A 25,055-nucleotide genomic window follows, 5' to 3' on the forward strand; every position below is an offset into this window, starting at 1 on the left:
CTTGCTTTATGGCAGCCACTGCTGTAAAAATCAGGGCGTGGCTTCCTTACCTTCGACTCAACTGGACTTGAGCGTAGGGCTCAAGGAGCCCTCTGCACTAGAGTGACCTCACCTGGCCCTGAGCTGGAAGTTCTGGCAAGATAGGAGTGGATTCACTTTCCAGAATGGAACTAAGAGTGGAGTGGTAATCCAACTCAACTGCAACTCCAAAAGAATTTGCAGGCCAAGGCTTTTACAAATTTATCATGCATTTCTCACCACACAAAAAAAAAGATTTCTATCACTCATGTCTGTCCCAGGTGAAAATGGTGTTGAAGAATGAACTTGTCCACTTGATTCCTCTTGTTTCAGGCATCAGAGTCCCACCAAATAAACCCACAACAGGTACATTATTTAAGATGATCAGTTTAAAAAGTCCTCACAGACAAACACTGAATCCTATTATTATAAACAGTCATTTTGATTTTCTGAAAAGTCTTTTTAACAATTACCTTAACTCCTTTTCGTGAGTTTGAACGATAATTTTCCACAGCATCTTTTCGATCTTTCAGATACTCAGTGTATCCTCCGGGCTTTGCATAGCTGTTACTTGTTATTTTTGTGTCTATTTCCTCGAATAGTTCCTTCAATAAGTCTTTGCATTTTTCCTTTGATTTCTCTTCATTTCTTTTACTATAATCTTCAAAGATTTTCTTAATATCAGCCTGTGAATGTAAAGAGAAGTTAATTAGGCTACTAACATGCAAATGTGGGCCAGGATGAGGCCATTCAGCCCATTAAGTCTGCTTGGCCATTGAATAAGATCGTGACTGATCTAATGTTATTCTCAAAATCTGTATCCTGCCACTGCTGATATCCTATCGCCCTTTCATTTACCAAGAACCTATCCACTTCACCTCAGAAATATTCAAAGACTCTGCTCCCACCACCATTCTAGGAAGAGAGTTCCAAGACCCACAACCCTCCAAAAAAACTTTTTGCATCATCTCTCTCAAATACATTGGTATGTCTTGTTGAAGTTGTACAAGACATTAGTAAGGTCACACCTGGAATACTGTGTGCAATTCTGGTCATTATTACAGAAAGAAAAGTTGACAGTAAAGTAGATGTGTTACATTTGTTCAGCTGATACAAACCTCTTTGTATTTCTCACTGCTCCCTAAAGCACGTTTCAGGAAAATGTCAAATGCATCTTTGTGACACTTTTCATGAATGTTATTCAGTTCCGCAGCAGTTTCTGTTGGGAGATCCACCATCTGATTCATTGTTTAAGAAGGACAGCTTCTTAAAGGGATAACCCGGGAAATATTAGGCTGCTCAGCCTTACATCAGTGGTGGGGGAATTATTGGAAAAGATTCTGATGGACAGGATTTACTCACATTTGGAAAGAACTGGACTTATTAGTGATGACAGCATGCTTTTTTGAAGGGGAGAGTTTTTCAGGAACTGACGAAGGTGATAGAAGAGAGAAAGGCAGTGGATGTTGTATACATGGACTTCAATAAAGCCTTTGACAAGGTCCGTCATGGTAGACTGGTATGAAAGGTAAAGGCACACGCGCTGCCCGTGGAGGTGGTGGGAGCTGGTACAATTGTGGCATTTGAGGGACAACTAGATGAACTCATGAATAGGATGGGAATGGAAGGATGTGGAATCAGCAAGTGCATACGGTTTTAGTTTAGTTTGGGCATCATGATCGCCGTAGGCTTGGAGGGCCGAAGGGCCTGTTCCTTTGCTGTACTTTTCTTTGTCTTTTGTTTTGTCCCTTGTATACGTGACTCCAGAGCCACAGTGATGTGGCTGCCTTGAACAGCACCTCTGAAATGGTCAGTTCAGGGACAATTAGGGAGGAGCAACAAATGCTGGCCTTGCCAGTGACACCCACACCCCACGGGAGAAGGAAAGAATTTGTCTGTGTGAAGCCTCAACTCTCAAACACTGGCACACGTCTCAGTTACAGTTGAAAATAATTGACAGCAGAGCAAGTAACAGTATTGTATAAAATTACAGCAGACATGTGTGTGACACAAATCATAGTTTCATTACAAATCCACTGAAGATTGTGCTGCGAGTATGAAAAACAGATTCACCGTGGTTACTTGAATAATTATTCTCCATTTTAACTGAAATACCTCATCACTCACCATGTCAGTCTAACTCATACCTCCTCACCATATTAATGTTCTTCACAGTATGATACACACAGAACCACTTTCCCTTGTCATTCGTGCCATCTCTTCAGATCTTACATTTTCATGTCTCTTCATTTTTTCCCTTGCTGCTTCCCTCGCCTCCCTCAAAATCTTCATCATCTTGTCCATATTTTCTTCATGGCTCCGTGTCATCGATTCCATCACCTCTTTGATCATTTGTAATTGTTGATCACTTGCAGCTTTTTGCAGCTCCTGCTGGGCCTGTTTTTCTTTCTCAGCTGTAAAAATTACAAAGATTAATCCTTGAGGATTTTTAACAACATTGGAGAAATTCATCACAACTTATTAAATATGCGACACAGTGATGTCACAACGCTTCTACCCAGTTACACATGAAGGTGAACTTAAGACTTTGGTCAGGCCGCACTTGGAATATTGTGAACAGTTCTGGTCACCTTACTAAAGAAAGAATATCATTAAAGTAAAAAGAGTGCAGAATAGATTTACTAGGAAGCTACTGGGACTTAATGGTTTGAGTTATAAGGAGAGGCTGGATAGACTGGGACATTTTTCTCTGCAGTGTAGAAGGCTGAGGGGTGATCTTATAGTGGTCTATAAAATAATGAGGAGCACAGATCAGCTAGATCGTCACTACCTTATCCCAAAGTTAAGAGAGTCTAAAACTCGAGGGAATAGGTTTAAGGTGAGAGGGGAGAGACACAAAAGTGTCCAGAGGGGCAATTTTTTCCATGCAGAGGGTGATGAGTGTTTGGAACAAGGTGCCAGGGTAGTGTTGCAGGTGGATACAGTTTTGTCTTTTAAAAAGCATATAGTGGTCCATTTTGGAAAGTCCAATGGGATGAAGGAGTACAATATCAAGGGTAGGAGACTTAGCTGTGTTGAAGAGCAGAAGGGTCTTGGGGTCCGGGTCCATAGAACTCTTAAAATCAGCCTCGCAGGTGGAGTATGTGGTCAAGAAGGCATATGGTGTACTGGCCTTCATTAATCGAGGGATTGAGTTTAGGAGTCAGGAGGTAATGTTGCAACTTTATAAGACCCTTGTCAGACCCCACTTGGAGAACTGAGCGCAGTTCTGGACGCCTCACTACAGGAAGGATGTGGAAGGTATTGAGAGGGTGCAAAGGAGATTTGCAAGGATGTTGCCTGGATTGGGAGGCATGCCTTATGAAGACAGATTGAGGGAGCTCGGTCTCTTCTCCCTGGAGAGACGAAGATTGAGAGGTGACCTGATAGAGGTTTATAAAATGTTGAGAGGAATAGATAGGGTGGATTCTCGGAGGCTATTTCCCAGGGCTGAAATGGTTTCTGTGGGAATACACAGGTTTAAGGTGCTGGGAAGCAAGTACAGAGGAGATATTAGGGGTAAGTTTTTCACTCAGAGGATGGTGAGTGAGTGGAATCGGCTGCCGTCAGTGGTGGTACAGGCAAACTCGCTGGGGTCTTTTAAAAGACTTCTGGATGAGTATATGGGATCTACGGCTTGGTAGGTATAGATGTGATCGGCGCAACTTGTGGGCCGAAGGGCCTGTTTGTGCTGTAGTGTTCTATGTTCTATGTTCTAGACAGTTACATGGGTAAGATGGGTGCAGAGGGATATGGGCAATTGGGGTTTAAGGAAAAAGGGTGGCATGGACAAGTTGGGCCGAATAGCCTGTTTCCATGCTGGAAACCTCTATGTCTCTATTATTCTGTGACCTGTGAAATGATTCAGATGATGGATTAGGATTGTAACGCATGCCCTAATTGTAATTAATCGTCATCTAATTTGCAGTGGTTTAACACAACTGAGTGTATCCAATAACTCACACATCCATCGCATTGCAATGTGGGCTAGCCCCACAGCACTGCAGATTGGCAGAGAACTCAGTTCCTTTCCTCTCAAAGGAACTAACTTCAAGATTGGCAGTCATTAACGACCAAAATATTCAGGACTGAGAGCAGACCTACAAAGAGCAGTAGGCTGCCACATACATTGCAATGTATTGCCAAGTTATTACAGGTACCATACCAGAAACCTGCCTGAGTTACAGAAAGGGGACAGTGTATGAATCAGGGACAGTGAAAGAGAGGCCTCTTTGTCTGGACGGGGAATAGTCAGCCAAGGTCACACGTCATCCATTCACCGAGTGTTACGATCAGGATGAAGAGAAGAAGCCTCTTCCTCATCCCTGAGGTAAACCTCCTGCTATCTACTTCAACCTATCAGAAGAAAATGACCAAGTACCAGAAAGACAAACAGAAAACAGAACCCCCAAGTAAACAAAATTTTCCCCAATCAATGGAGAAAAGTCATCATGCACTCCTCCGACTGTGACCCGAATGAGATCTGGGAGATTCATCAAACCTCCTGACTGTCTCAATCTGTAAACTCAGAGACTTGAGGGGAAGCAGAAGGGAAGCTCAATGAAAATTTAAATGCATTCATTAGAAAGTTCGGGGAGGTGTAGTATAAGGGTATCCGGCATAGCAAGGGTTAATGTGGGACTGGGTACAGCGTCGCCTACAGTGACTTGTAAAGGGTTACAGGACTTGAGACTAGAGAGTTGTGGACCAGACGGAGGCCTGTCCCGACGTAAGCATGGAGTTAGCTCATAACAGATTATTTCTACTTAGTTGTTTGATACCAATGAACACTTATGTTTAGCAATACAAGACTAAGAACCTCTTCATGAGACCAACTTAATATAAAACATACAATAGCTATGATGTTACCTGTATGTTTTTTAAGTTCTTACACACATGAAAAGGTTAATAATCACATAAGCTTAGAATTCACAGAAGCTGCTAAGAAAGAAACCAAAGGTATTTGTTAAAATTGACCAAATGAGCATCAAGGCCCTTAGTTTTTATTCAATCGTGAAACATGGGCATCACTGTCTGGTCAACAATTATTGCCCATCATTAGTTGCCCTTCCCTTAAGGACATTACTGAACCAGATGGGTTTTAGTCTGAGAGAATTGATAAATTCAGACATCTGAGAAGTGATTGCTTTCCATAAACACAGACACAAGCTGGGACATCAATGATACCTTGTAACAATGATGAATTAGGGAAGCTAACATGACTAAATCTTCATGCTGATTGGATATTATAATTAAGCAACTGTTCGATGGTAGTGATTGGTGTTTTACATTTGTAACTTATGCATGATGTAATCTAAATCAATAGTTGCAATGGGATAGAGATAACTCCTATACCTAGATTAGTACATGTTAATAACTTGTAATCTGCTTGTGTGTTCCTCAGTTCTGTACTTGAACGAGTCACAGATGATCTTCCAGGATTCTGTTGCTATAGAATGAATCACTGTTGTGAAATAATCTATGGCTCTGTCTGGCTACTTGAAGGGAACAAATTAATAAATACACTAAAAGATGGAACATCAGAAAAAGATCCACAAAGAACACCAATCACAATGCACTGGATACCAATCCAGAATTTAATGCAAGGGTTCTGGGATAGGCTGGACTGGGGTTTGAACTCTATATTTTCTGAATGCTGGCACTGAAACGGGGACTTGATCAAGCAGGATACTAAATGCTGCATATTCTACCAGTGTAATAGTAGTTATGGGGATACACCGCTGGATATGAAGTTTTCTTCTCAGTGTTTATTCGAATTTATGTCAACTGGATTAGGAGCCAATAGCAGTGTGATATGTACACATGTCACAGGGATTAAGTTTGAAAAACGTCTGGTAAAGTTATGGAACCAGAGTGAGAACAGCTCAAAGGAAATTCCCGGCCAGGTGAATTAACATGCTTGGAGAAAATTACTTGCCTTCCATTCTCCTTTGTTGCTCTGTGAGTCCCTGATCCATCTGTCGAATGCACTCCGATTCAGTCATTCTCTGAGCTAGAAACTCTTTAAGAATTTCTGTCGCCTATTGAGTAAACAGATAAAAAATCTTAACATGACTTCAAAAAGGCTGTGCCTTCACACCCTTCCAAAAGAGTGGTGCCAACCCCAGACTACCCCAAATCTCACCTCCAGATCCCTGCCCACTGAATTTAAAACATTAAACCTGCTTGCTTTATGGCAGCCACTGCTGTAAAAATCAGGGCGTGGCTTCCTTACCTTCGACTCAACTGGACTTGAGCGTAGGGCTCAAGGAGCCCTCTGCACTAGAGTGACCTCACCTGGCCCTGAGCTGGAAGTTCTGGCAAGATAGGAGTGGATTCACTTTCCAGAATGGAACTAAGAGTGGAGTGGCAATCCAACTCAACTGCAACTCCAAAAGAATTTGCAGGCCAAGGCTTTTACAAATTTATCATGCATTTCTCACCACACAAAAAAAAAGAAAAAAAAGATTTCTATCACTCATGTCTGTCCCAGGTGAAAATGGTGTTGAAGAATGAACTTGTCCACTTGATTCCTCTTGTTTCAGGCATCAGAGTCCCACCAAATAAACCCACATCAGGTACATTATTTAAGATGATCAGTCTAAAAAGTCCTCACAGACAAACACTGCATCAAATTATTAAGAACAATCATTTTGATTTTCTGAAAAGTCTTTTTAACAATTACCTTAACTCCTTTTTGTAAGTTTGAATGATAACTTTCCACAGCATCATTTCGATCTGTCAGATACTCAGTGTATCCTCCGGGCTTTGCATAGCTGTTACTTGTTATTTTTGTGTCTATTTCCTCGAATAGTTCCTTCAATAAGTCTTTGCATTTTTCCTTAGATTTCTCTTCATTTCTTTTACTATAATCTTCAAAGATTTTCTTAATATCAGCCTGTGAATGTAAAGAGAAGTTAATTAGGCTACAAACATGCAAATGTGGGCCAGGATGAGGCCATTCAGCCCATTAAGTCTGCTTGGCCATTGAATAAGATCGTGACTGATCTAATGTTATTCTCAAAATCTGTATCCTGCCACTGCTGATATCCTATCGCCCTTTCATTTACCAAGAACCTATCCACTTCACCTCAGAAATATTCAAAGACTCTGCTCCCACCACCGTTCTAGGAAGAGAGTTCCAAGACCCACAACCCTCCAAAAAAACTTTTTGCATCATCTCTCTCAAATACATTGGTATGTCTTGTTGAAGTTGTACAAGACATTAGTAAGGTCACAATTGGAATACTGTGTGCAATTCTGGTCATTATTACAGAAAGAAAAGTTGACAGTAAAGTTGATGTGTTACATTTGTTCAGCTGATACAAACCTCCAGTCTGTCTTTGTATTTCTCACTGCTCCCTAAAGCACGTTTCAGGAAAATGTCAAATGCATCTTTGTGACACTTTTCATGAATGTTATTCAGTTCCGTAGCAGTTTCTGTTGGGAGATCCACCATCTGATTCATATTCACTTCATAGTGTTTCTTAGCTTCATTCACCGCTTTCTCATTCTCTGCTTCAGCCAAATTCTCCACAACTTTGTCAAGAACGACAAGCTTTCCACTGCCAATTATGTCAACATACATCGTCACAAGATGTGCAAACACTAGAGAAACCAATAAAAATATCACATTGAGAAATTAAAATTAAAAACAATGTTTTTCAGATGCTGAAAATCTAAATTACAAACAGTAAATGCTGGAAACACTCAGCATCTTCAGGGAGATATGTTGGGGTAGAAACATCAGGGTGACATTTTCTGTTGATGGCCTTTCTTCACAACTCAGAAATACAATAAAGAGTTCAGAAGGATGTAAACAGACTGATGAAATTGGCAGACATGTGGCAAAGGGGAGGAAAAGGCCGAGTGGTATTATCGATAGACTGTCAATCCAAAAATTCAGCTGATACTTTGGGAACCCGGGTTCGAATCCCACCACGGCAGAAGGTGGAATTTGAATTCCATAAAAAAAATCTGGAATTAAGAATCTACTGATGACCATGAAACCGTTGTCAAGTGTCAGAAAAGCCCATCTGGTTCACTCATGTCCTTTAGAGAAGGAAATCTGTTGTCCTTAGCTGGTCTGGCTCTGGTCTCCAGAGCCACAGCAATGTGGTTGGCTCTCAACTGTCCTCCAAAGGCAACTAGGGATGGGCAATAAATGCTGGCCAGGCAGCGATAACCATGTCCCACAAATGAATAAAAATGAAAATTAGTCCAGAGAAGTATCTAGTGATACATGTTGTAGGAAGGAAAGCTGAGCTGGTACAATTTTAAAGGCAGTTCTGGAACAGAGAGGCTTCAGGGTTAATATAAACAAATTTTTGAATGTGACAGAACAAATTCAGAAGGCTGTTAACGTGCCAATTGTCCCGTTTGGTTCTCCACATTTTTCCTATCAGAGCTTTATCACGTTTTTCTGTGTTAGATTTCATCTGCCATGGATTATCCATTTCATCATTCTGACCAAAGCCTCCTGAGGTCTATAACTGAGTTCCTCATTGTTTAATAATAAACAACACTTCCAAATTTCACTCTATCTTCAAATTTTAAATTTTGCTCTGCACACCCAAGTCTAAGTGATCAACATCAGGGACAACTGGGGCTCAGGAAGTGAATTTGGGTAATCCCACCTCCCTCCTGCATGAAAAAAATAGTCATTCACAGATTCCATTTCCTATCCATTGGCCAATTTTGTCTCCATACTGCTTCTTTTATCACACAGATTTCGATTCTGTTAACAAGAGGACCTTGCCAAAGCAACAAACCATCTGACATGGGCACATTTCCCTTTTACTTTTGTTATTCATTGATGGCGTGTGGGCGTTACTGTCTGGGAGAGCATTTATTGCCCATTCCTAATTGCCCTTGAACTGAGTGTCTTGCTGGGCCATTTAAGAACATAAGAACATAAGAAATAGGAGCAGGAGTAGGCCATCTAGCCCTTCGAGCCTGCCCCGCCATTCAATAAGATCATGGCTGATCTGAAGTGGATCAGTTCCACTTTCCCACTTTCTCCCCATAACCCTTAATTCCCTTGTCTATCAGAAACCTATCTACCCGTGACTTAAATATATTCAGCGAGGCAGCCTCCACTACTTCAACGGGCAGAGAATTCCAGAGATTCACCACCCTTTGAGTGAAGAAGTTCCTCCTCAACTCCGATCTAAACTGCAACCCCCCCCCACTTTATTTTGAGGCTGTGCCCTCTAGTTCTGCTATCCTTTCTAAGCAGGAAGAATCTCTCTACCTCTACCCTATCTATCTCCTTCATTATCTTGTAAGTCTCTACAAGATCCCCCCTCAGCCTTCTAAACTCCAACGAGTACAGACCCAGTCTATTCAATCTCTCCTCATAGGCTAACCCCCTCATCTCCGGTATCAGCCTAGTGAACCTCCTCTGCACTCCCTCTAAGGCCAATATACCCTTCCGCAAATGCGGCGACCAAAACTGCACACAGTACTCCAGCTGCGGCCTCACCAGTGCCCTGTACAGTTGCAGCAAGACCTCCCTGCTTTTATATTCTATCCCCCCTCGCTATAAAGGCCAACATTCCATTCGCCTTCTTGATCACCTGCTGCACCTGCAGACTGGGTTTTTGCAATTTGTGCACAAGGACCCCCAGGTCCCTCTGCACCGTAGCATGCTGCTGCTGTTTGCCCTTTAAATAATAATCCCTCCTACTATTATTTCTACCAAACTGGATAGCCTCACATTTGTTCACATTTTACTCCATCTGCCAGGTCCTTGCCCACTCACTCAGCCTATCCAGATCTCTGCAGCCTTTCCACACCTTCCACACAATTTGCTTTTGGGGGCATTTCAGAGTCAACCACATTGCTATGGCTCTGGAATCACATGTAGGCCAGACCAGGTAAGGACAGCAGACTTCCTTCCCTAAAGGACATCAGATCATCGGTCATTAATACACAAAACCCATTGCTCTGTGCTCTCATCCACCTTTTGTGCTCCCAGCAGAAAGCTGAACTGGATTAATCAAACATGATTTGCCTTTAATAAATCTGTTCTTTGCTAGCCCACACCTATCCTCAATGGCTGTTAATTTTTTCCCAGATTATAATTTCGAAAAGATTTCTCACCTCAGAGAGGCTGAACTAACTGGCTGCAACTGCCACATTTAACCTTTTCCCCTGATCTGAGCTTATCCTAACATCTGTGATCCAGTATTTTGGAACCACCCTTTTGCCATAGATCACCTACAATGCAGAATGAGGCCAATCAGCCCATCAGGTCTGAACCAACTCGCTAAAAGAGAATATTACCCCCCACACCCTCATACCCTATCCCCGCAACGCTACGCATTTACCATGGCCAATCCACCTAACCTGCACATCTCTGGACACTAAGGGGTAATTTAGCATGGCCAATCCACACAACCTAATGCAGTTACAGGGAGAATGTGCAAAGTCCAGACAGTCACCGGAGACCAGAATCGAACTTCTGTCCCTGGCTCTGTGAGGCAGCAGTGCAAACCACTGTGTGCTCCCCTGCCTCCCCCCACTACCACCACCCCACCCCCACCCCGATACTGGAAGATTGTGGCCAGCATCTCTGCAATTATTATCTTCACTCTGATATTAATCACTTGTCAATGAATCAGTTACATGAAGTTGAAGGGATTTAGGTGGATGTATCTGAAATAGGAGGCCATTTGTTAACGGTAAGGTGATGCTGGAGGTGGAACTCGAGAAACTGAGGGCGTAAAACAAAAGGTGAATCAGGCAATATTTTCATGCACCTTAGATTGTGTCAATGATTTCCTTGTAGCTTGTGATTGTTACTGAGACCAGAGCCAGGAAACTGCTTCAAGTACTCCAGCCAATAGCAAAATCTCAAAATCAACCCAAACAAATTGTATGGTGGATATTCTGTCCTGCTTTTGAACTGTCTGTATTTTTTACTTATTGAGCAGCTTTGATGGTTTCGACTGGTTTGTGTATTTCCAATCTGTACACAGAATTCAAAAGGACTTACTTTCACCAGTCACCTTCTTGTTCCCACAGTTAGGAACTTTTTTCCCCTCTGCCTTTGTGTAAATGAAGTCACAGAATTTATTGCACGCTTGAACAAAACCTTGTTCCAGCTCACTCTCTTTGGCTGTTTCTATGTTCCGAAGAACGCGTTTATTTCCAGGGCAATCAAACACAAAGCAATTCCTGGAGCGAAAGTAATATCTGATACACTGTTTGGGCAAATTAAACTTCTTGGATTTCTCATCTGAACCTGTAACAGAAATAAAGATCACTTATTGTTCATACAGATCAGTGCCGAATGGGAAATGCAATGGGGCAGAATTCTAACTGTCAAGGGGAAGTTCATCTGGTTTATTACTTTAATAGTGATGGTAAGTTACAGGTTCCTGATTTTCATTGTGACACACCTGGCTCCCGACAGGTTTTGCCTAAGGATTGAGCCAACACTTTCAGCATTCAGATTCGGTGAATTAATGTAAACAGATCAATGTGAACAAGATCAAAGTCTAATCTAAAGGATATCTCAGAAACTGGTAAACAAAAGAATTATAACAAAAGAGGAACAGTTCATTATAGAATCCCTACAGCGCAGAAGGAGACATTCGGCCCATCGAGTCTGTACCAACCATAATCCCACCCAGGCCTTGTGCCCGTAACCCCTCATTTTTACCCTAATAACCCCCTTGAAACTAGGATTAATTTAGCATGGCCAATCAACCGAACCCACACATCTTTGGACGGGGCTCAGATGAAGTGAGACAATAGAAATATCAGGAAAATGTATTGATTGAAAACGGCTGATTTGCTGAAGAGAAGAATAGGCAGGATTAAAATGGATTATAAAGGATGAGGATATTGGCTGGACAACTGAACACAAAATTGCAAAAAAGATCAGCGATGAGTTTGAATGAACCTGATAAAGTATGAAGCTGAAATTTGGACACTGAGGTTAAGAAGGTCAGGCATCCAATGAGTTGTGCATTTGGAGATACACAGAGAAAGTAAACTAAATAGATAAGAAAAGCACTGAAACAAGAGGACCCAATATTGGGGATCAGGTGTTGAAGTGATGATAGAAGGATGAATGGAAGTGAAAAAATTAAAGGGAGATGTTTCTGCACAACCCAAAAAGAGTGGGATTGTACAGAGAACTGAGAGAGGAAACAGACAGGATTGTAAAGAAAGGAGATCAGAGCCAGAACCTGCTTCAGGAAGCCCATTGATGATGATGTCAACTGGATCATGTGAGGCTCCAATCATTGCTGATGCTTCTCAATCTTGCTTTTGCCCAATAGGATTGCGCAACATGCCCAAAGAAGATTAACATCATTTATTAAATTTGCATACCACTTGATTACCCGTGAGTTTTATCAATTGTTTCACTTCCTTACCAGGTTTCAGTTTAAGGGCATTCTCCAAATATTCATCTGCTGTTATACTTTTCTTGCCAATTTTCAGCTCCAGAGTAAAATCTCGCACAACCCAGACAAAACTAGGAAAATATTCCATGAAGTCTTTTCCTTCGCTATTTTCTGTTTCAGACTTGGTTCGAATGATGTTGGTCAGTTGTGTCACATAACTGATCGACTGTTAAGCGGAGTAACTAAGAAATAGGTGATCACAGTTATTGCACATGTAGATCTCATGCTGTAACAAAGAGTAATATTGAAAATAGGAACAATGGAAAGATGGTTTTATGAGTGCAATTGCATCAATTGAAGTACGTACAGGTGGAGGCTATTGATACAATGCTTAATAACTGAAACTTGATATTTAACACCTGTCAAAACCTAAAGTCTATGCATGTGTGAGATTTGTGCACAATCAAATCATTTGAATACAAATTGAGACTCTAGGATTACATAAGAACATAAGAAATAGGAGCAGGAGTAGGCCATCTAGCCCTCGAGCCTGCCCCGCCATTCAATAAGATCATGGCTGATCTGTCGTGGCTCAGTTCCACATTCCTGCCCTCTCCCCATAACCCTTAATCCCCTCTCTTATCAAAAACCTATCTACCCGCGTCTTAAAAATATTTAGCGAGGCAGCCTCCACCACTTCAACGGACAGAGAATTCCAGAGATTCACCACCCTTTGAGTGAAGAAGTTCCTCCTCAGCTCCATTCTAAACCGCCCCCCCTTTATCTTGAGGCTGTGCCCTCTAGTCCTACTGACCTTTCTGAGCGGGAAGAGCCTCTCCACCTCTATCCCATCCATCCCATTCATCATCTTATATGTCTCAATGAGATCTCCCCTCATTCTTCTAAACTCTAACGAGTACAAGCCTAGTTTATTCAGCCTCTCCTCATAGCTCAACCCCCTCAACTCCGGTATCAGCCTAGTAAACCTCCTCTGCACTCCCTCCAAGGCCAAAATATCCTTGCGCAAGTGCAGCGACCAAAACTGCACACAGTACTCCAGCTGCGGCCTCACCAGTGCCCTATACAGCTGCAGCAAGACCTCCCTACTTTTATATTCAATCCCCCTCGCTATGAAGGCCAGCATCCCATTCGCCTTCCTGACCACCTGCTGCACCTGCAGGCTGGGTTTTTGCGACTCATGCACAAGGACCCCGAGGTCCCTCTGCACCGTTGCCTGCTGCAGTTTTTCGCCACGTAAGTAATAATCCTTCCTACCATTATTCCTACCAAAATGGACGACCTCACATTTGCCAACATTAAATTCCATTTGCCAGTTCCTGGCCCATTCGCCCAGCCTATCTAGATCCTTCTGCAGACTCTCCACACCCTCCGCACAATTTGCCATTTCACCAATCTTGGTGTCATCAGCAAATTTTGACACCATGCACTCGGTTCCCTCCTCCAGATCATCTATATAAATGGTAAAAAGCTGAGGCCCCAGCACCGACCCCTGGGGCACTCCACTCATCACCAACCGCCAATCCGAATAGCACCCATTGACCCCCACTCTCTGCCTCCTATTTGACAGCCAATCCTCTATCCACGCTTCCTAAAGTGAATTTATTTGCTCTTTTCAAGTTCCACGACATATTCTGTGGACCAATTGTCCATCTTCTTATCGAATATTGATAATGTCTGCTCGGCTTCCAACAAGCTTTTTTTAAGTTTTAAGTTTATGTATTAGTGTCACAAGTAGGCTTACATTAACAATGCTGTAAAAATCCCCTAGTTGCCACACTCCGGTGCCTATTCCGATACTCTGAGGGGGAAGTTAGCATGGCCAACGTACCAAACCAGCATGTCTTTCAGAATGTGGAAGGAAACTGGAGCATCCGGAGGAAATCCACGCAGACATGGAGAGAAGGTGCAGGCTCTACACAGACAGTGACCCAAGCTGGGAATCAAACCCAGGTTCCTGGCGCTGTGAGACAGCAGTGCTAATCCATTGTGTCACTCTCAATAAGGCTACACTCATTCTCAACTCCACTGAGCACAAGCCCAACCTACTCAACCTCTCCTCATAAGAAAATGCAATTCCAAATTACCTGTGGGTAGCCATTGTTTGTGTTCCTGCAACATGACTCAGCTACTTCACCTGAAAAGGCACCACAAGCTTTACCTTTATCAGAAACAGGGACTGGTTTCTGTCTCTTCCCACCTCAAGACACTGACATCAATCCTCTGCTGTCATGTATTGTGCTGGGGCAGCACAGTGGCACAATGGTTAGCACTGCTGCCTCACAACGCCAGGGTCCCAGGTTTAATTCCCAGCTTGGGTCACTGTCTGTGAGGAGTCTGCACATTCTCCCCGTGTCTGTGTGGGTTTCCTCCCACAGTCCAAAAGACATGCTGATTAGGTTCATCGACCGTGCTAAATTCTCCCTCAGTGTACCCAAACAGGTGCCGGAATGTGGTGACTAGGGGATTTTCACAATAACTTAATTGCAGTGTTAATGTAATAAATAAACTTTGTTTTACAAGTACGTGGAACACAGAACATAGAACATTACAGTGCAGAACAGGCCCTTCGGCCCATGATGTTGTGCCGACCAATTAAAAAGCAATGACCCTCTAACCTAAACCAATCCCTTTCCATCCATAAACCTATCCACGGATCTCTTAAATGCCCCCAAACTAGGCGCATTTACAACTGCAGCAGGCAGGGCATTCCAATCCCTCACCACCCTCTGGGTAAAGAACCTACCCCTGACATCCGTCCTATAACTACCACCCCTTAATTTAAAGCTATGCCCCCTCGTGCTAGCTTTTTCCAACTGAGGAAAAAGGCTATCACTATGCACCCTGTCTAAACCTCGAATCATCTTATATGTTTCAATAAGGTCCCCTCTTAGCCGCCTTCTTTCTAACGAAAACAACCTCAAATCCCTCAGTCTCTCCTCATAGGACCTCCCCTCCATACCAGGCAACATCCTGGTAAACCTCCTCTGCACCCTCTCCAATGCCTCCACATCCTTCCTATAATGTGGGGACCAGAACTGCACACAGTACTCCAAGTGCAGCCGCACCAGAGTTGTGTACAGTTGCAACATGATGCTGCGGCTCCAAAATTCAATCCCCCTACCAATAAACGCCAAGACACCGCATGCCTTCCGAACAACCTTATCTACTTGATTCCCAACTTTCAGGGATCGATGTACACATACACCTAGATCCCTCTGTTCATCAACACTATTCAGAGTCCTCCCGTTAGCCCTATACTCTACACATCTGTTATTCCTGCCAAAGTGAATTACCTCACACTTCTCCGCATTAAACTCCATCCACCACCTCTCGGCCCAGCTCTGCAACTTGTCCAAGTCTCTCTGTAAACTATGACACCCTTCCTCACTATCTACCCCACCTCCGACTTTGGTGTCATCAGCAAATTTACTAATCCACCCAACTATACCCTCATCCAGATCATTTATAAAAATTACAAACAGCAGTGGCCCCAAAACAGATCCCTGAGGCACACCACTTGTAACCGAACTCCATGATGAATACTTACCATCAACCACCACCCTCTGTCTCCTATCTGCTAGCCAATTCCTGATCCAATTAACTAAATCACCCTCAATCCCATACATCTGCATTTTCTGCAGAAGTCTTCCATGGTGAACCTTATCAAACGCCTTACTAAAGTCCATATATACCACGTCCACTGCCTTACCCCCATCCACCTCTTTGGTCACTTTCTCAAAAAACTCAATAAGGTTAGTAAGGCACGACCTACCCTCCACAAAACCATGCTGACTATCTCTAATCAATTCATTACTCTCTAAATAACTATAAATCCTATCCCTAGTAATTTTTTTCTAAAACCTTGCCCACAACAGAAGTAAGACTCACCGGTCTATAATTCCTGGGGAAGTCTCTGTTCCCCTTCTTAAACAATGGGACAACATTCGCTATCCTCCAATCTTCTGGCACTATACGTGTGACCAACGACAACCTGAAGATCAGAGCCAGAGGCTCTGCAATCGCCTCTCTTGCCTCCCAGAGAATCCTAGGGTAAATCCCATCCGGCCCAGGGGACTTATCTATTTTCAAACTCTCGAGAATATCTAGCACATCCTCCTTATCAACTGCAATACTATCCAGTTTACAACCCTGTAACCCAGTGTTCTCCACAGCTACATTTATATCCCCCTGCGTGAATACCGAAGAGAAATATTGGTTCAATGCCTCTACAATCTCTTCCGGTTCCAAACATAACTTCCCACTGCTGTCTCTAACTGGCCCTAATCTTGCCCTAACCAATCTCCTGTTCTTAACATATCTATAGAACGCCTTAGGATTCTCCTTAATCCTATCAGCCAAAGTCTTCTCATGTCCTCTTTTAGCCCTTCTTAACTCACTCTTCAACTCCCTCCTAGCCAATCTAAAGCTTTCCAGTGCACTACCTGAGCCCTCAAGTCTCATCCTGACATAAGCCTCCTTTTTCCTTTTAACCAGCGAATCAACTTTTTTAGTGCACCACGGTTCCCTCGCTCGACCATTTCCTCCTTGCCTGACAGGGACATACATATCAAGGACTTGCAGTAGCTGCTCCTTGAAAAAACTCCACATTTTGGACGTTTCCAGACCCTGTAGTCTCCTAGTCTAACCTATGCTTCCTAATTCTCTTCTAATAGCCTCATAATTACCCTTCCCCCAGCTAAAACTACTGACCCGAGGTTCATGCCTATCCCTTTCCATCACTAAGGTGAACGTAACCGAATTGTGGTCACTATCACCAAAATGCACACCAACTTCCAAGTCTTAACACCTGGTCTGGCTCATTTCCAAATCCAATATAGCCTCACCTCTAGTTGGCCTATCTACATACTGAGTCAAAAAACCTTCCTGCACGCTTTGTGCAAAAACTGACCCCTCTAATGAGCTAGAGCTATAGCTATTCCAATCAATATTAGTAAAGTTAAAGACCCCCATAACAATTACCCTATTACTTTCACTCCTATCCAGGATCATCTCCGCAATCCTTTCCTCAACCTCTCTAGAACTTTTAGGAGGTCTATAAAAGACTCCCAACAGGGTGACCTCTCCTCTCCTATTTCTAATCTCAGCCCATACTACCTCAACAGACAAGTCCTCATCAAACTTCCTCTCTGACACTGTGATACAATCCTTGACTAATAATGCTACCTCTCCCCCCCTTCTACCTCCTTCTCTACTCCGACTGAAGCATTTGAACCCCGGAACCTGCAACAACCATTCCTGACCCTGCTCTATCCATGTCTCTGAAATGGCCACAACATCAAAGTTCCAGGTACTGATCCACGCTGCAAGTTCATCCACCTTATTGCAAATACTCCTCGCATTAAAGTATACGCAATTCAAACCCTGCTCCGCCCCACCCCCACGATGCCGTGCATCGCAGTCCCCATCTATGCCCCCCTCACTTTCATCCCTGCTACTCAGGATCCCACCCATCCCACCCACAGGATCCCCCTGTAAATATCCATTTTCTGAATTGTGCAACATTCTAACGATTCACTGAGATTTTATTGTAACATTACAGTTCAATTCTGACACTGATTTTCACACTTCCCTTTTGACTTTGGTTTCCTCCCACAATCTGAAAGACATGCTGATTAAGTGCATTGACCTGAATAGGTGTCGGAGTGCGGTGACTAGGGGAATTTCACAATAACTTCATTCCAGTGTTAATGTAAGCCTTACTTGTGACTAATAAATAAACTTCAACTTTTTTTCAGGCACCCACCATCCTCCGTGTGAAAAACTTGCTTTGTATATCTCCGTTAGACCTTGTCCCTCACAACTTAAACCCATGTCCCCTCGTAATTGACTCCTCCCTGGGAAAAAGCTTCTGACTATCCATTCTGTCCATGCCCTTCGTAATCTTGTAGACTTCTATCAGGTTGCCCCTGGACTTCTGTCATTCCAGTAGGAACAAACCAAGTTTCTCCAACCTCTTCTCATAGCTAATACCCTCCCATACCAGGCAACATACTGGTAAAGCTTTTCTGTACCCTCTCCAAAGCTTCTACATCCCTCTGATTGTGTGGCGATCTGGATTGAACACTATATTCCTAGTGCAGCCAAACTAAGGTTCCATAAAACTGCAACATGACTTGCCAATTTTTAATCTCAATGGCCCGGGCGATGAAGGCAAGATGTCGCTTGCCTTCTTGACCACCTCTTCCACCTGCATTGCCACTTTCAATTACTTGTGTACCTGTATACCCAGATCCCTCTGCCTATCAATACTCTTAAGGGTTCTGCCATTTACTGTATATTTCCTATCTGTATTAGACCTTCCAAAATGCATTCCCTCACATTTGTCCAGAGACAGGGTCAGAGGCAGGGACACTATAAGCTGCATCACAAGATCTCCTCATTGTTAACCGTTCCAGAGTTTTACAGTGTCATTTTGAGTTAAATGCAATCAATTGTTATTTTCTGATGAAGAGGATGGAGAATCTCATGTGAAGGATACTCGATGTCCTGCAGTGCCTGTTGATCGATTGTTCCCTTGCTGTTGTACAGTAACATACTGCTCAGCAGAATGGCTAATGCGAAAAGCTTGTTATCATTGCTTTCATCACCCTACAATACAGAGATAAACAGTGACTGATATTAATCATCATGGTTTATTTAATCAATTACAATCCAATGTTTCAAATAAAACTCTGAAAGTGAAGATAAGGCACCCCAGAGATGAATTCCTAATATTTAAATGGAAAATTAATGAGTGAAATGGGTTGCTGTTTGTATTTCAATTTCAGTTTCACAATCAGTAATTATGAGAATGGAGGATGATGAAGATTGATTCCTCAAACCCTTCCCACCAATTCCTGGGCAGACGAGGTCGAGGGTTGTGTTTGGGCAGAGCTGAAACTTGTCTTGGTGATGTTCCATTGCATGTCCCTGTCTCCTCCCAAGCTGTGAAAATGTGTCTGATCTCAGGCTGAGGGTATGAAACAAACAGGCCAAATATTGGGCAGATTTCCCAGCATCTGCATCACAAGGACTGTCTGTTCACCCCAGTTCCAGTGTTTACATTTACAGACACCACAAGAGAGAAGAAATATGAAAGGCTTTCACTGATACCAGAACCTCTCATGCCGTGGGGACAGTATTGTCATCATAAGAAGTATTTTCCATTCATTGGATGTTGATATTCTAGGGCATGTCAATATAAAAACAGAGGAGGTGTTGGGTATTCTATAAAGTATTTAGATAGACAGTTCCCCAGGATCTAATGGGATCTGTCCCAGAATACTGATTGAGGTGAGGGAGGAAATTGCTGAGACCTTGTAGGAAATCCTTCTATCCTCTTGAGTAGAGTTCCCAGAGGACTGGAGATTAGCCAATCTAGTTCCTTTGATTAAGAAGGGCAACAGGAATAATCCGGGAAATTACAGGCTGGTGAGCCTTACATCCGTGGTAGGGAAATTATTGGAGAAGATTCTTGGGGACAGGATTTACTCACCTTTGGAAATATATGGTCTTATTAGCAATAGGCTGTATGTGTGTGTGTGTTGGTGGGGGGAAGGGGGGGGTAAGGTGGGTGGTGGGGTGGTGGGGGGGTTCTTAAATGGGTTCAACCACGGAACAGCCACAACTCTCTGGGATAAGATAAAGCTTCACAGCCCCCTGAGTGAAGTGATTTCCCCTCACTTCAGCCCTCAATGATTGCCTCTTATCCTGCGACTGTTGAATTGTTGTGGAGATGCCGGCATTGGACAGGGGTAAACACAGTAAGAAGTCTCACAACACCAGGTTAAAGTCCAACCAATTTATTTGATAGTCAGACCCCACTTGGAGTACTGTGCACAGTTCTGGCCGCCTCACTACAGGAAGGATGTGGAAGCTATTGAGAGGGTGCAGAGGAGATTTACAAGGATGTTGCCTGGATTGGCAGGCATGCCTTATGAAGACAGGTTGAGGGAGCTAGATCTCTTCGAAGGTTGAGAGGCAACCTGATAGAGGTTTATAAAATGTTGAAAGGAATAGATAGGTGGATTCTCGGAGGCTATTTCCCAGGGCAGAAATGGTCGCTACGAGAGGACACAGGTTTATGGTGCTGGGAAGCAAGTACAGAGGAGATGTTAGGGGAAAGGTTTTCACTCAGAGGGTGGTGAGTGAGTGGAATCGGCTGCCGTCGGTGGTGGTAGAAGCGAACTCGCTGGGGTCTTTTAAAAGACTTCTGGATGAGTATATGGGATCTAATGGCATTGGAAGTTACAGATAGTTCTCTGGCTTGGTAAGTATAGATGTGATCGGTGCAACTTGTGGGCCGAAGGGCCTGTTTGTGCTGTAGTGTTCTATGTTCTATGTTCTAAACCCACAAGCTTTCGGGGTTTGCCCCTTCATCAGGTGAATGGAGAGTTCTGGTCTCAGACAGAGCATATAACAGCACACACAGTTTACAGAATACTGATTAGAATGTGAGTCTTCACAGCTAACGTGCTATTCAAGTCTTAAAGATGCAGACAACATGAGTGGAAAGGGCATTAGGCATAGGTTAAAGAGATGTGTATTGTCTCCGGACAGTACAGTAAGTGAGGTTTTGCAAACCCAGGCAAGTCATGGGGGTTACAGATAGTGCAACATGAATCCAAGATCCCAGTTGAGACTGTCCTCATGTGTGCAGAACTTGGCTATCAGTCTCTGCTCAGCGACTCCGTGCTGTCGTGTGTCGTGAAGGCTGCCTTGGAGAACGCTTACCCAAAGATCAGAGGCTGAATGCCCGTGCCCAGATCAGCTGTAAAGACTCGCATTCTAATCAGTATTCTGTAAACTGTGCGTGCTGTTATATGCTCTGTCTGAGACCAGAACTCTCCGCTCACCTGCAAAGGGGCAAACCCCAAAAACCTATCGGTTTACTATCAAGTAAATAGGTTGGACTTTAACCTGGTGTTGTGAAACTTCTTACTGTTGAATTGCGACAGACTGAATAGATGTGCATTTATTCAGAAAACAGTGTACGTGTAAATATTGTTCTCCATGTTATTGTGAAAAGTAAACATTTCTACCTTTTCCACATCTCCAAGACCTTCAGTGTCCAACAGCACCAAGCAGTGATCAGTCATCCGTGGATGTGGGCGACACCATAGCCAGACTCCCTTGGTCGCTGACTGTACAGTTCCTCCAACAGGAAATCCTGGTGAATTAGGATAAATTATAAGATGTGTGAGAATTATTTTCTAGCTGGTACTTAGCGTAACATTCTTGACAGTTTGACTCAGTTAATAATAGTCTGGTCTTTTTGTTAGAAGGTGTTGTCCCTGAGACCAATGCCAGTATTTATACGGAGAGCCTAGGCTGTCACATGCAGAAGTGAAGGACTGACAGCCTTTTAAAGATTACACCTTGCAGATTAATCTGAAAACTAAAGTTTCACTTGCCTGTAAACATTGATATTCCTCAACAAAATGTTTTACTCAATTAAGACAAACCAAAAGTAGATATTTGCCATGATGAGTTAATAAATGCATTATTGAAGTATCGCATGATCCCATTGAGTCTTTGGTTGAGTGGTAACATTTCTAGAGGGAGACAGTCACATTGTGGCTCCCAATATTTCTCTGCAACACATAAAGTTCCGGTCCATCCACATTGGCCAAATTCTGAGCCAAGGAGGAAATTCTGGGCTCTTAGGTCACACTGACCGAGTGCAGAATCGGACATTCTAACATCATAAAAGCTCCTTCCCATTTGCTGCAGGACCACCCACCCCCATCTGTACTTCCCAACATTCCTTCAGTTCTCAGCTCATACTATCAGTCATCAGCCTCCACAATGGGCAGGAGGTGTCAATTCTCCCACAGTCTCACACTTACCTTTCTGTTTTCCTGCAAGTTTGTTTAGCAGAAATGATTTTCCTGTGCGGTATTTTCCAACAATCACCACAACAACCAAAGGTTGGTCAATGCTCTTTAACACCTCCACAGCCTTTTGGCACACAGACAGTTTCCCTTCTACCGAGTTCTCAATCAGAAGCATTGGAGATTCCATTTCTGTGTTTGGTGCCATCCTGTTAACTGAAATAGTATAGGATCATTGCAGAGAAATACAATATACATGCTGTAACTATTGGCATTACGAGTGTCATGTGAGTGTGTCTTTAAGAGAAGTTTCTTTTTAAAGCCATGCAGCTTGCAGCTTGAGTGATGTCATTGGTGTGGAGCTAAGCTATGGCAGTCAGGTGATAGGGGTATGTTAGTTTGGGCTTTCAGTTTCATTTCGGGGAATTTCATTCTGGGAAGCAGTTTAGCAGCAAGCTAGGAAACAGATTCTCTCTTGTTCTTTTCTTCTGTTAAAGAAGCTGTGTTTTGGGAAACAGGTTCAACTACAATCTCCTGTGAGTTTCTTCAGAAGGGATTTTCAGCATTGAGCCCAGAAGGCGGGATTCCTCTAGTGAGTGAGCACTAACCTGTGCTGTATTGTGCTTATTTGGAGGGTTTTGGATATTGGCTTAGTGATATTTCCTAAAGAATTACACATTGTTGTAATGTTGTGTTTCTTGGTTGGAATTGTTAAAAAATTCTTGCTAATTGTCTTACTATACATGTCAACAATATTCTTAATTAAACTTTGTTTTTGATAAAAATTCCTCGTGGATCAGTTGAATCAGACCTGAAGTGAAACCTCCCGTGCTCATCCTCACCAAATTCAACATAAAACATTACAGTTCAGGCGAGCTTCATAGAACACCTTGGAGTATACGACCTGACTTGTAACATTAGGCTTTTAAAGTATCACAGGAAATTATACAAAATATTATAGTTGCTTCGTTTCAGGGCATCTTCCTTAATACATCCCACTATTCACAATCAAGGCTTTCACACTGCCCTGGGGGGTGTATTGTTTATCCCAATGATCGTTGACCTCAGTTTTCATCTATTAATTCTGTCCAAAATGATTCTATGTTGAACCTTTCCTTTTTTTTGTGTCTTCTCTCTTACATGTTCTAAGATTTGAGTTTTAGATAGACTGTCACCCCACCTCATTTTGTTCTAGTCTGGTCTCTAAACACTTATTTATTTGAAGATATGTAACTCACTTATTAGAATCTTAACAGCAATTCTTTATGACGTTAATAATTTCCACTTTATCAGTCCTTCTCAGAGTCTCATTATTTCTCTCCCACTATTGCAGTTAGACTTGGCCAACTTTAGTTCATATTATCACAGGTACATCTCAATGTTCTCTCCAATTGGTGTGGGTGTTTTTTGTATCAATCTGAACAACTGGGGTGGCTCGGTGGTACAGTTGCTAGCACTGCTGCCTACGGCGCCAGGGACCCAGGTTCAATTCCCTGCCTGGGTCACTGTCCGTGTGGAGTCTGCACGTTCTCCCCATGTCTGTGTGGCTTTGCTCTGGTTTCATCCCACAGTCCAAAGATGTGCGGGTTAAAGTTTACTTATTAGTCACAAGTGAGGCTTACATTAACACTGCAATGAAGTTACTGTGAAATTCCCCTCGTGGCTACAGTCTAGCGCCTGTTCGGGTACACTGAGGGAGAATTCAGCATGGCCAATGCACCGAACTAGCATGTCTCTCAGAATGTGGGAGGAAACCGAAGCACCTGGACAAAACCCATGCAGACATGGGGAGAACGTACAGACTCCACACAGACCAAGCAGGAAATCGAACCCAGGTCCCTGGCGCTGTGAAGCAGCAGTGTTAACTGTGCTATCTACCCTGCTGCTCCACGAATAGGTACATTGACCATGCTAGATTGCTCCTTGGTGTCGGGGGTTAGTCGGGTTGATTAGTAGGTTATGGGGATAGGGCCTGGGTTGGATTGTGGACGGTGCAGACTCGATGGGCCGAATGGCTTTCTGCACTGTAGGATTGTATGAATCTATGTACTCAGTCTCTAGTTTACTCACTCTCCCGCTATTCTCCCTATCCTGCTTAAAAATACCTCCCCGCCCCCATTTTGTTACGATGGAAATTACTCAATATTTACAAACTCCCTTGATAGAAAATTGTTTGAAGAATTAATATCCTGATTCCGAATATCAAATTGTGAGCCATGTTTTGTTATGTGTATTTATCCTCAGTCTGGAATCTTTTCAAAGTAGCACAGGGAGCAGTTCAGCAAATACTACACAAACTGTCCTGGAATTCTAGTTTATTTGTATCCAGATTATTTATTCTCACGGTGAGAACAGTTGTTGCCCTCCTACTCCCTGTAGCGTTTTAACAACTCAGAACATCAGATTACCGACCTGTGCGGCGGCTAACAGAAAACATCCACCCCCCGCCCCCCCGGGTCTCATTCACTCACAATCCTAACTGGATGCGGAATAATCGAATCCTCCAACACTGCATCTTGTCTCTGATTCTGTCTCTGTCTCCCTTTCCCGAACAGGCTGCGGGAGCACCCAAGGGTGCAGTACATCCTTACCCACCACCGTCACCTCGTGTCTGACCTTCATCTCTGCCCCCACCCCACTCTCTGGCAGAGATCCCTCTCCTGTCGGTGCCAGGGATTTAAATGGGACTTTTCGCTGTTTAACACTTTATATTTTCTTTCACTGCCTGACCTGTCTGACAAGAGTTGAAGTTCTCACCTTTCCGCTGTTCGGATTCTGTCTTGTTCTGTCCAGTAGTGTGAAGCTGGGTCGGTGCCTCTTCCTG

At 43.2% G+C, this 25,055-nt stretch overlaps 1 protein-coding gene across 1 annotated transcript; it reads right to left on the reverse strand.

The window, feature by feature from the left end:
* Positions 1-6: 6 nt before the first annotated feature.
* LOC145350480 (guanylate-binding protein 1-like) lies at positions 7-25,055 on the reverse strand. The gene is made up of 12 exons (XM_080199679.1): positions 24,989-25,055; positions 22,247-22,447; positions 21,440-21,567; positions 18,898-19,007; positions 12,408-12,595; positions 11,018-11,266; positions 7,349-7,626; positions 6,704-6,916; positions 5,957-6,059; positions 2,251-2,432; positions 492-704; positions 7-21 (listed from the first exon to the last, which is right to left on the reverse strand). The coding sequence occupies exons 2-12, from the start codon at positions 22,437-22,439 to the stop codon at positions 7-9; spliced, it is 1,872 nt and encodes a 623-aa protein (XP_080055805.1). The 5' UTR covers positions 22,440-22,447; positions 24,989-25,055.

This window comes from Carcharhinus amblyrhynchos, chromosome 12, assembly GCF_965287045.1.
Source record: "Carcharhinus amblyrhynchos chromosome 12, sCarAmb.v2.hapA, whole genome shotgun sequence".
Lineage (NCBI taxonomy): Eukaryota > Metazoa > Chordata > Chondrichthyes > Carcharhiniformes > Carcharhinidae > Carcharhinus > Carcharhinus amblyrhynchos.

Excerpts from the sequence above, each read along its gene's own strand:
- LOC145350480 (XM_080199679.1), bottom strand. The coding sequence starts at position 22,439 with ATGGCACCAAACACAGAAATGGAATCTCCAATGCTTCTGATTGAGAAC. Across the intron at positions 6,917-7,348 it reads AATACAAAGACAGACTGGAG|GCTGATATTAAGAAAATCTT; the intron begins GTTTGTATCAGC and ends TTACATTCACAG. Across the intron at positions 2,433-5,956 it reads GCAACAAAGGAGAATGGAAG|CTGAGAAAGAAAAACAGGCC; the intron begins GCAAGTAATTTT and ends TAATTTTTACAG.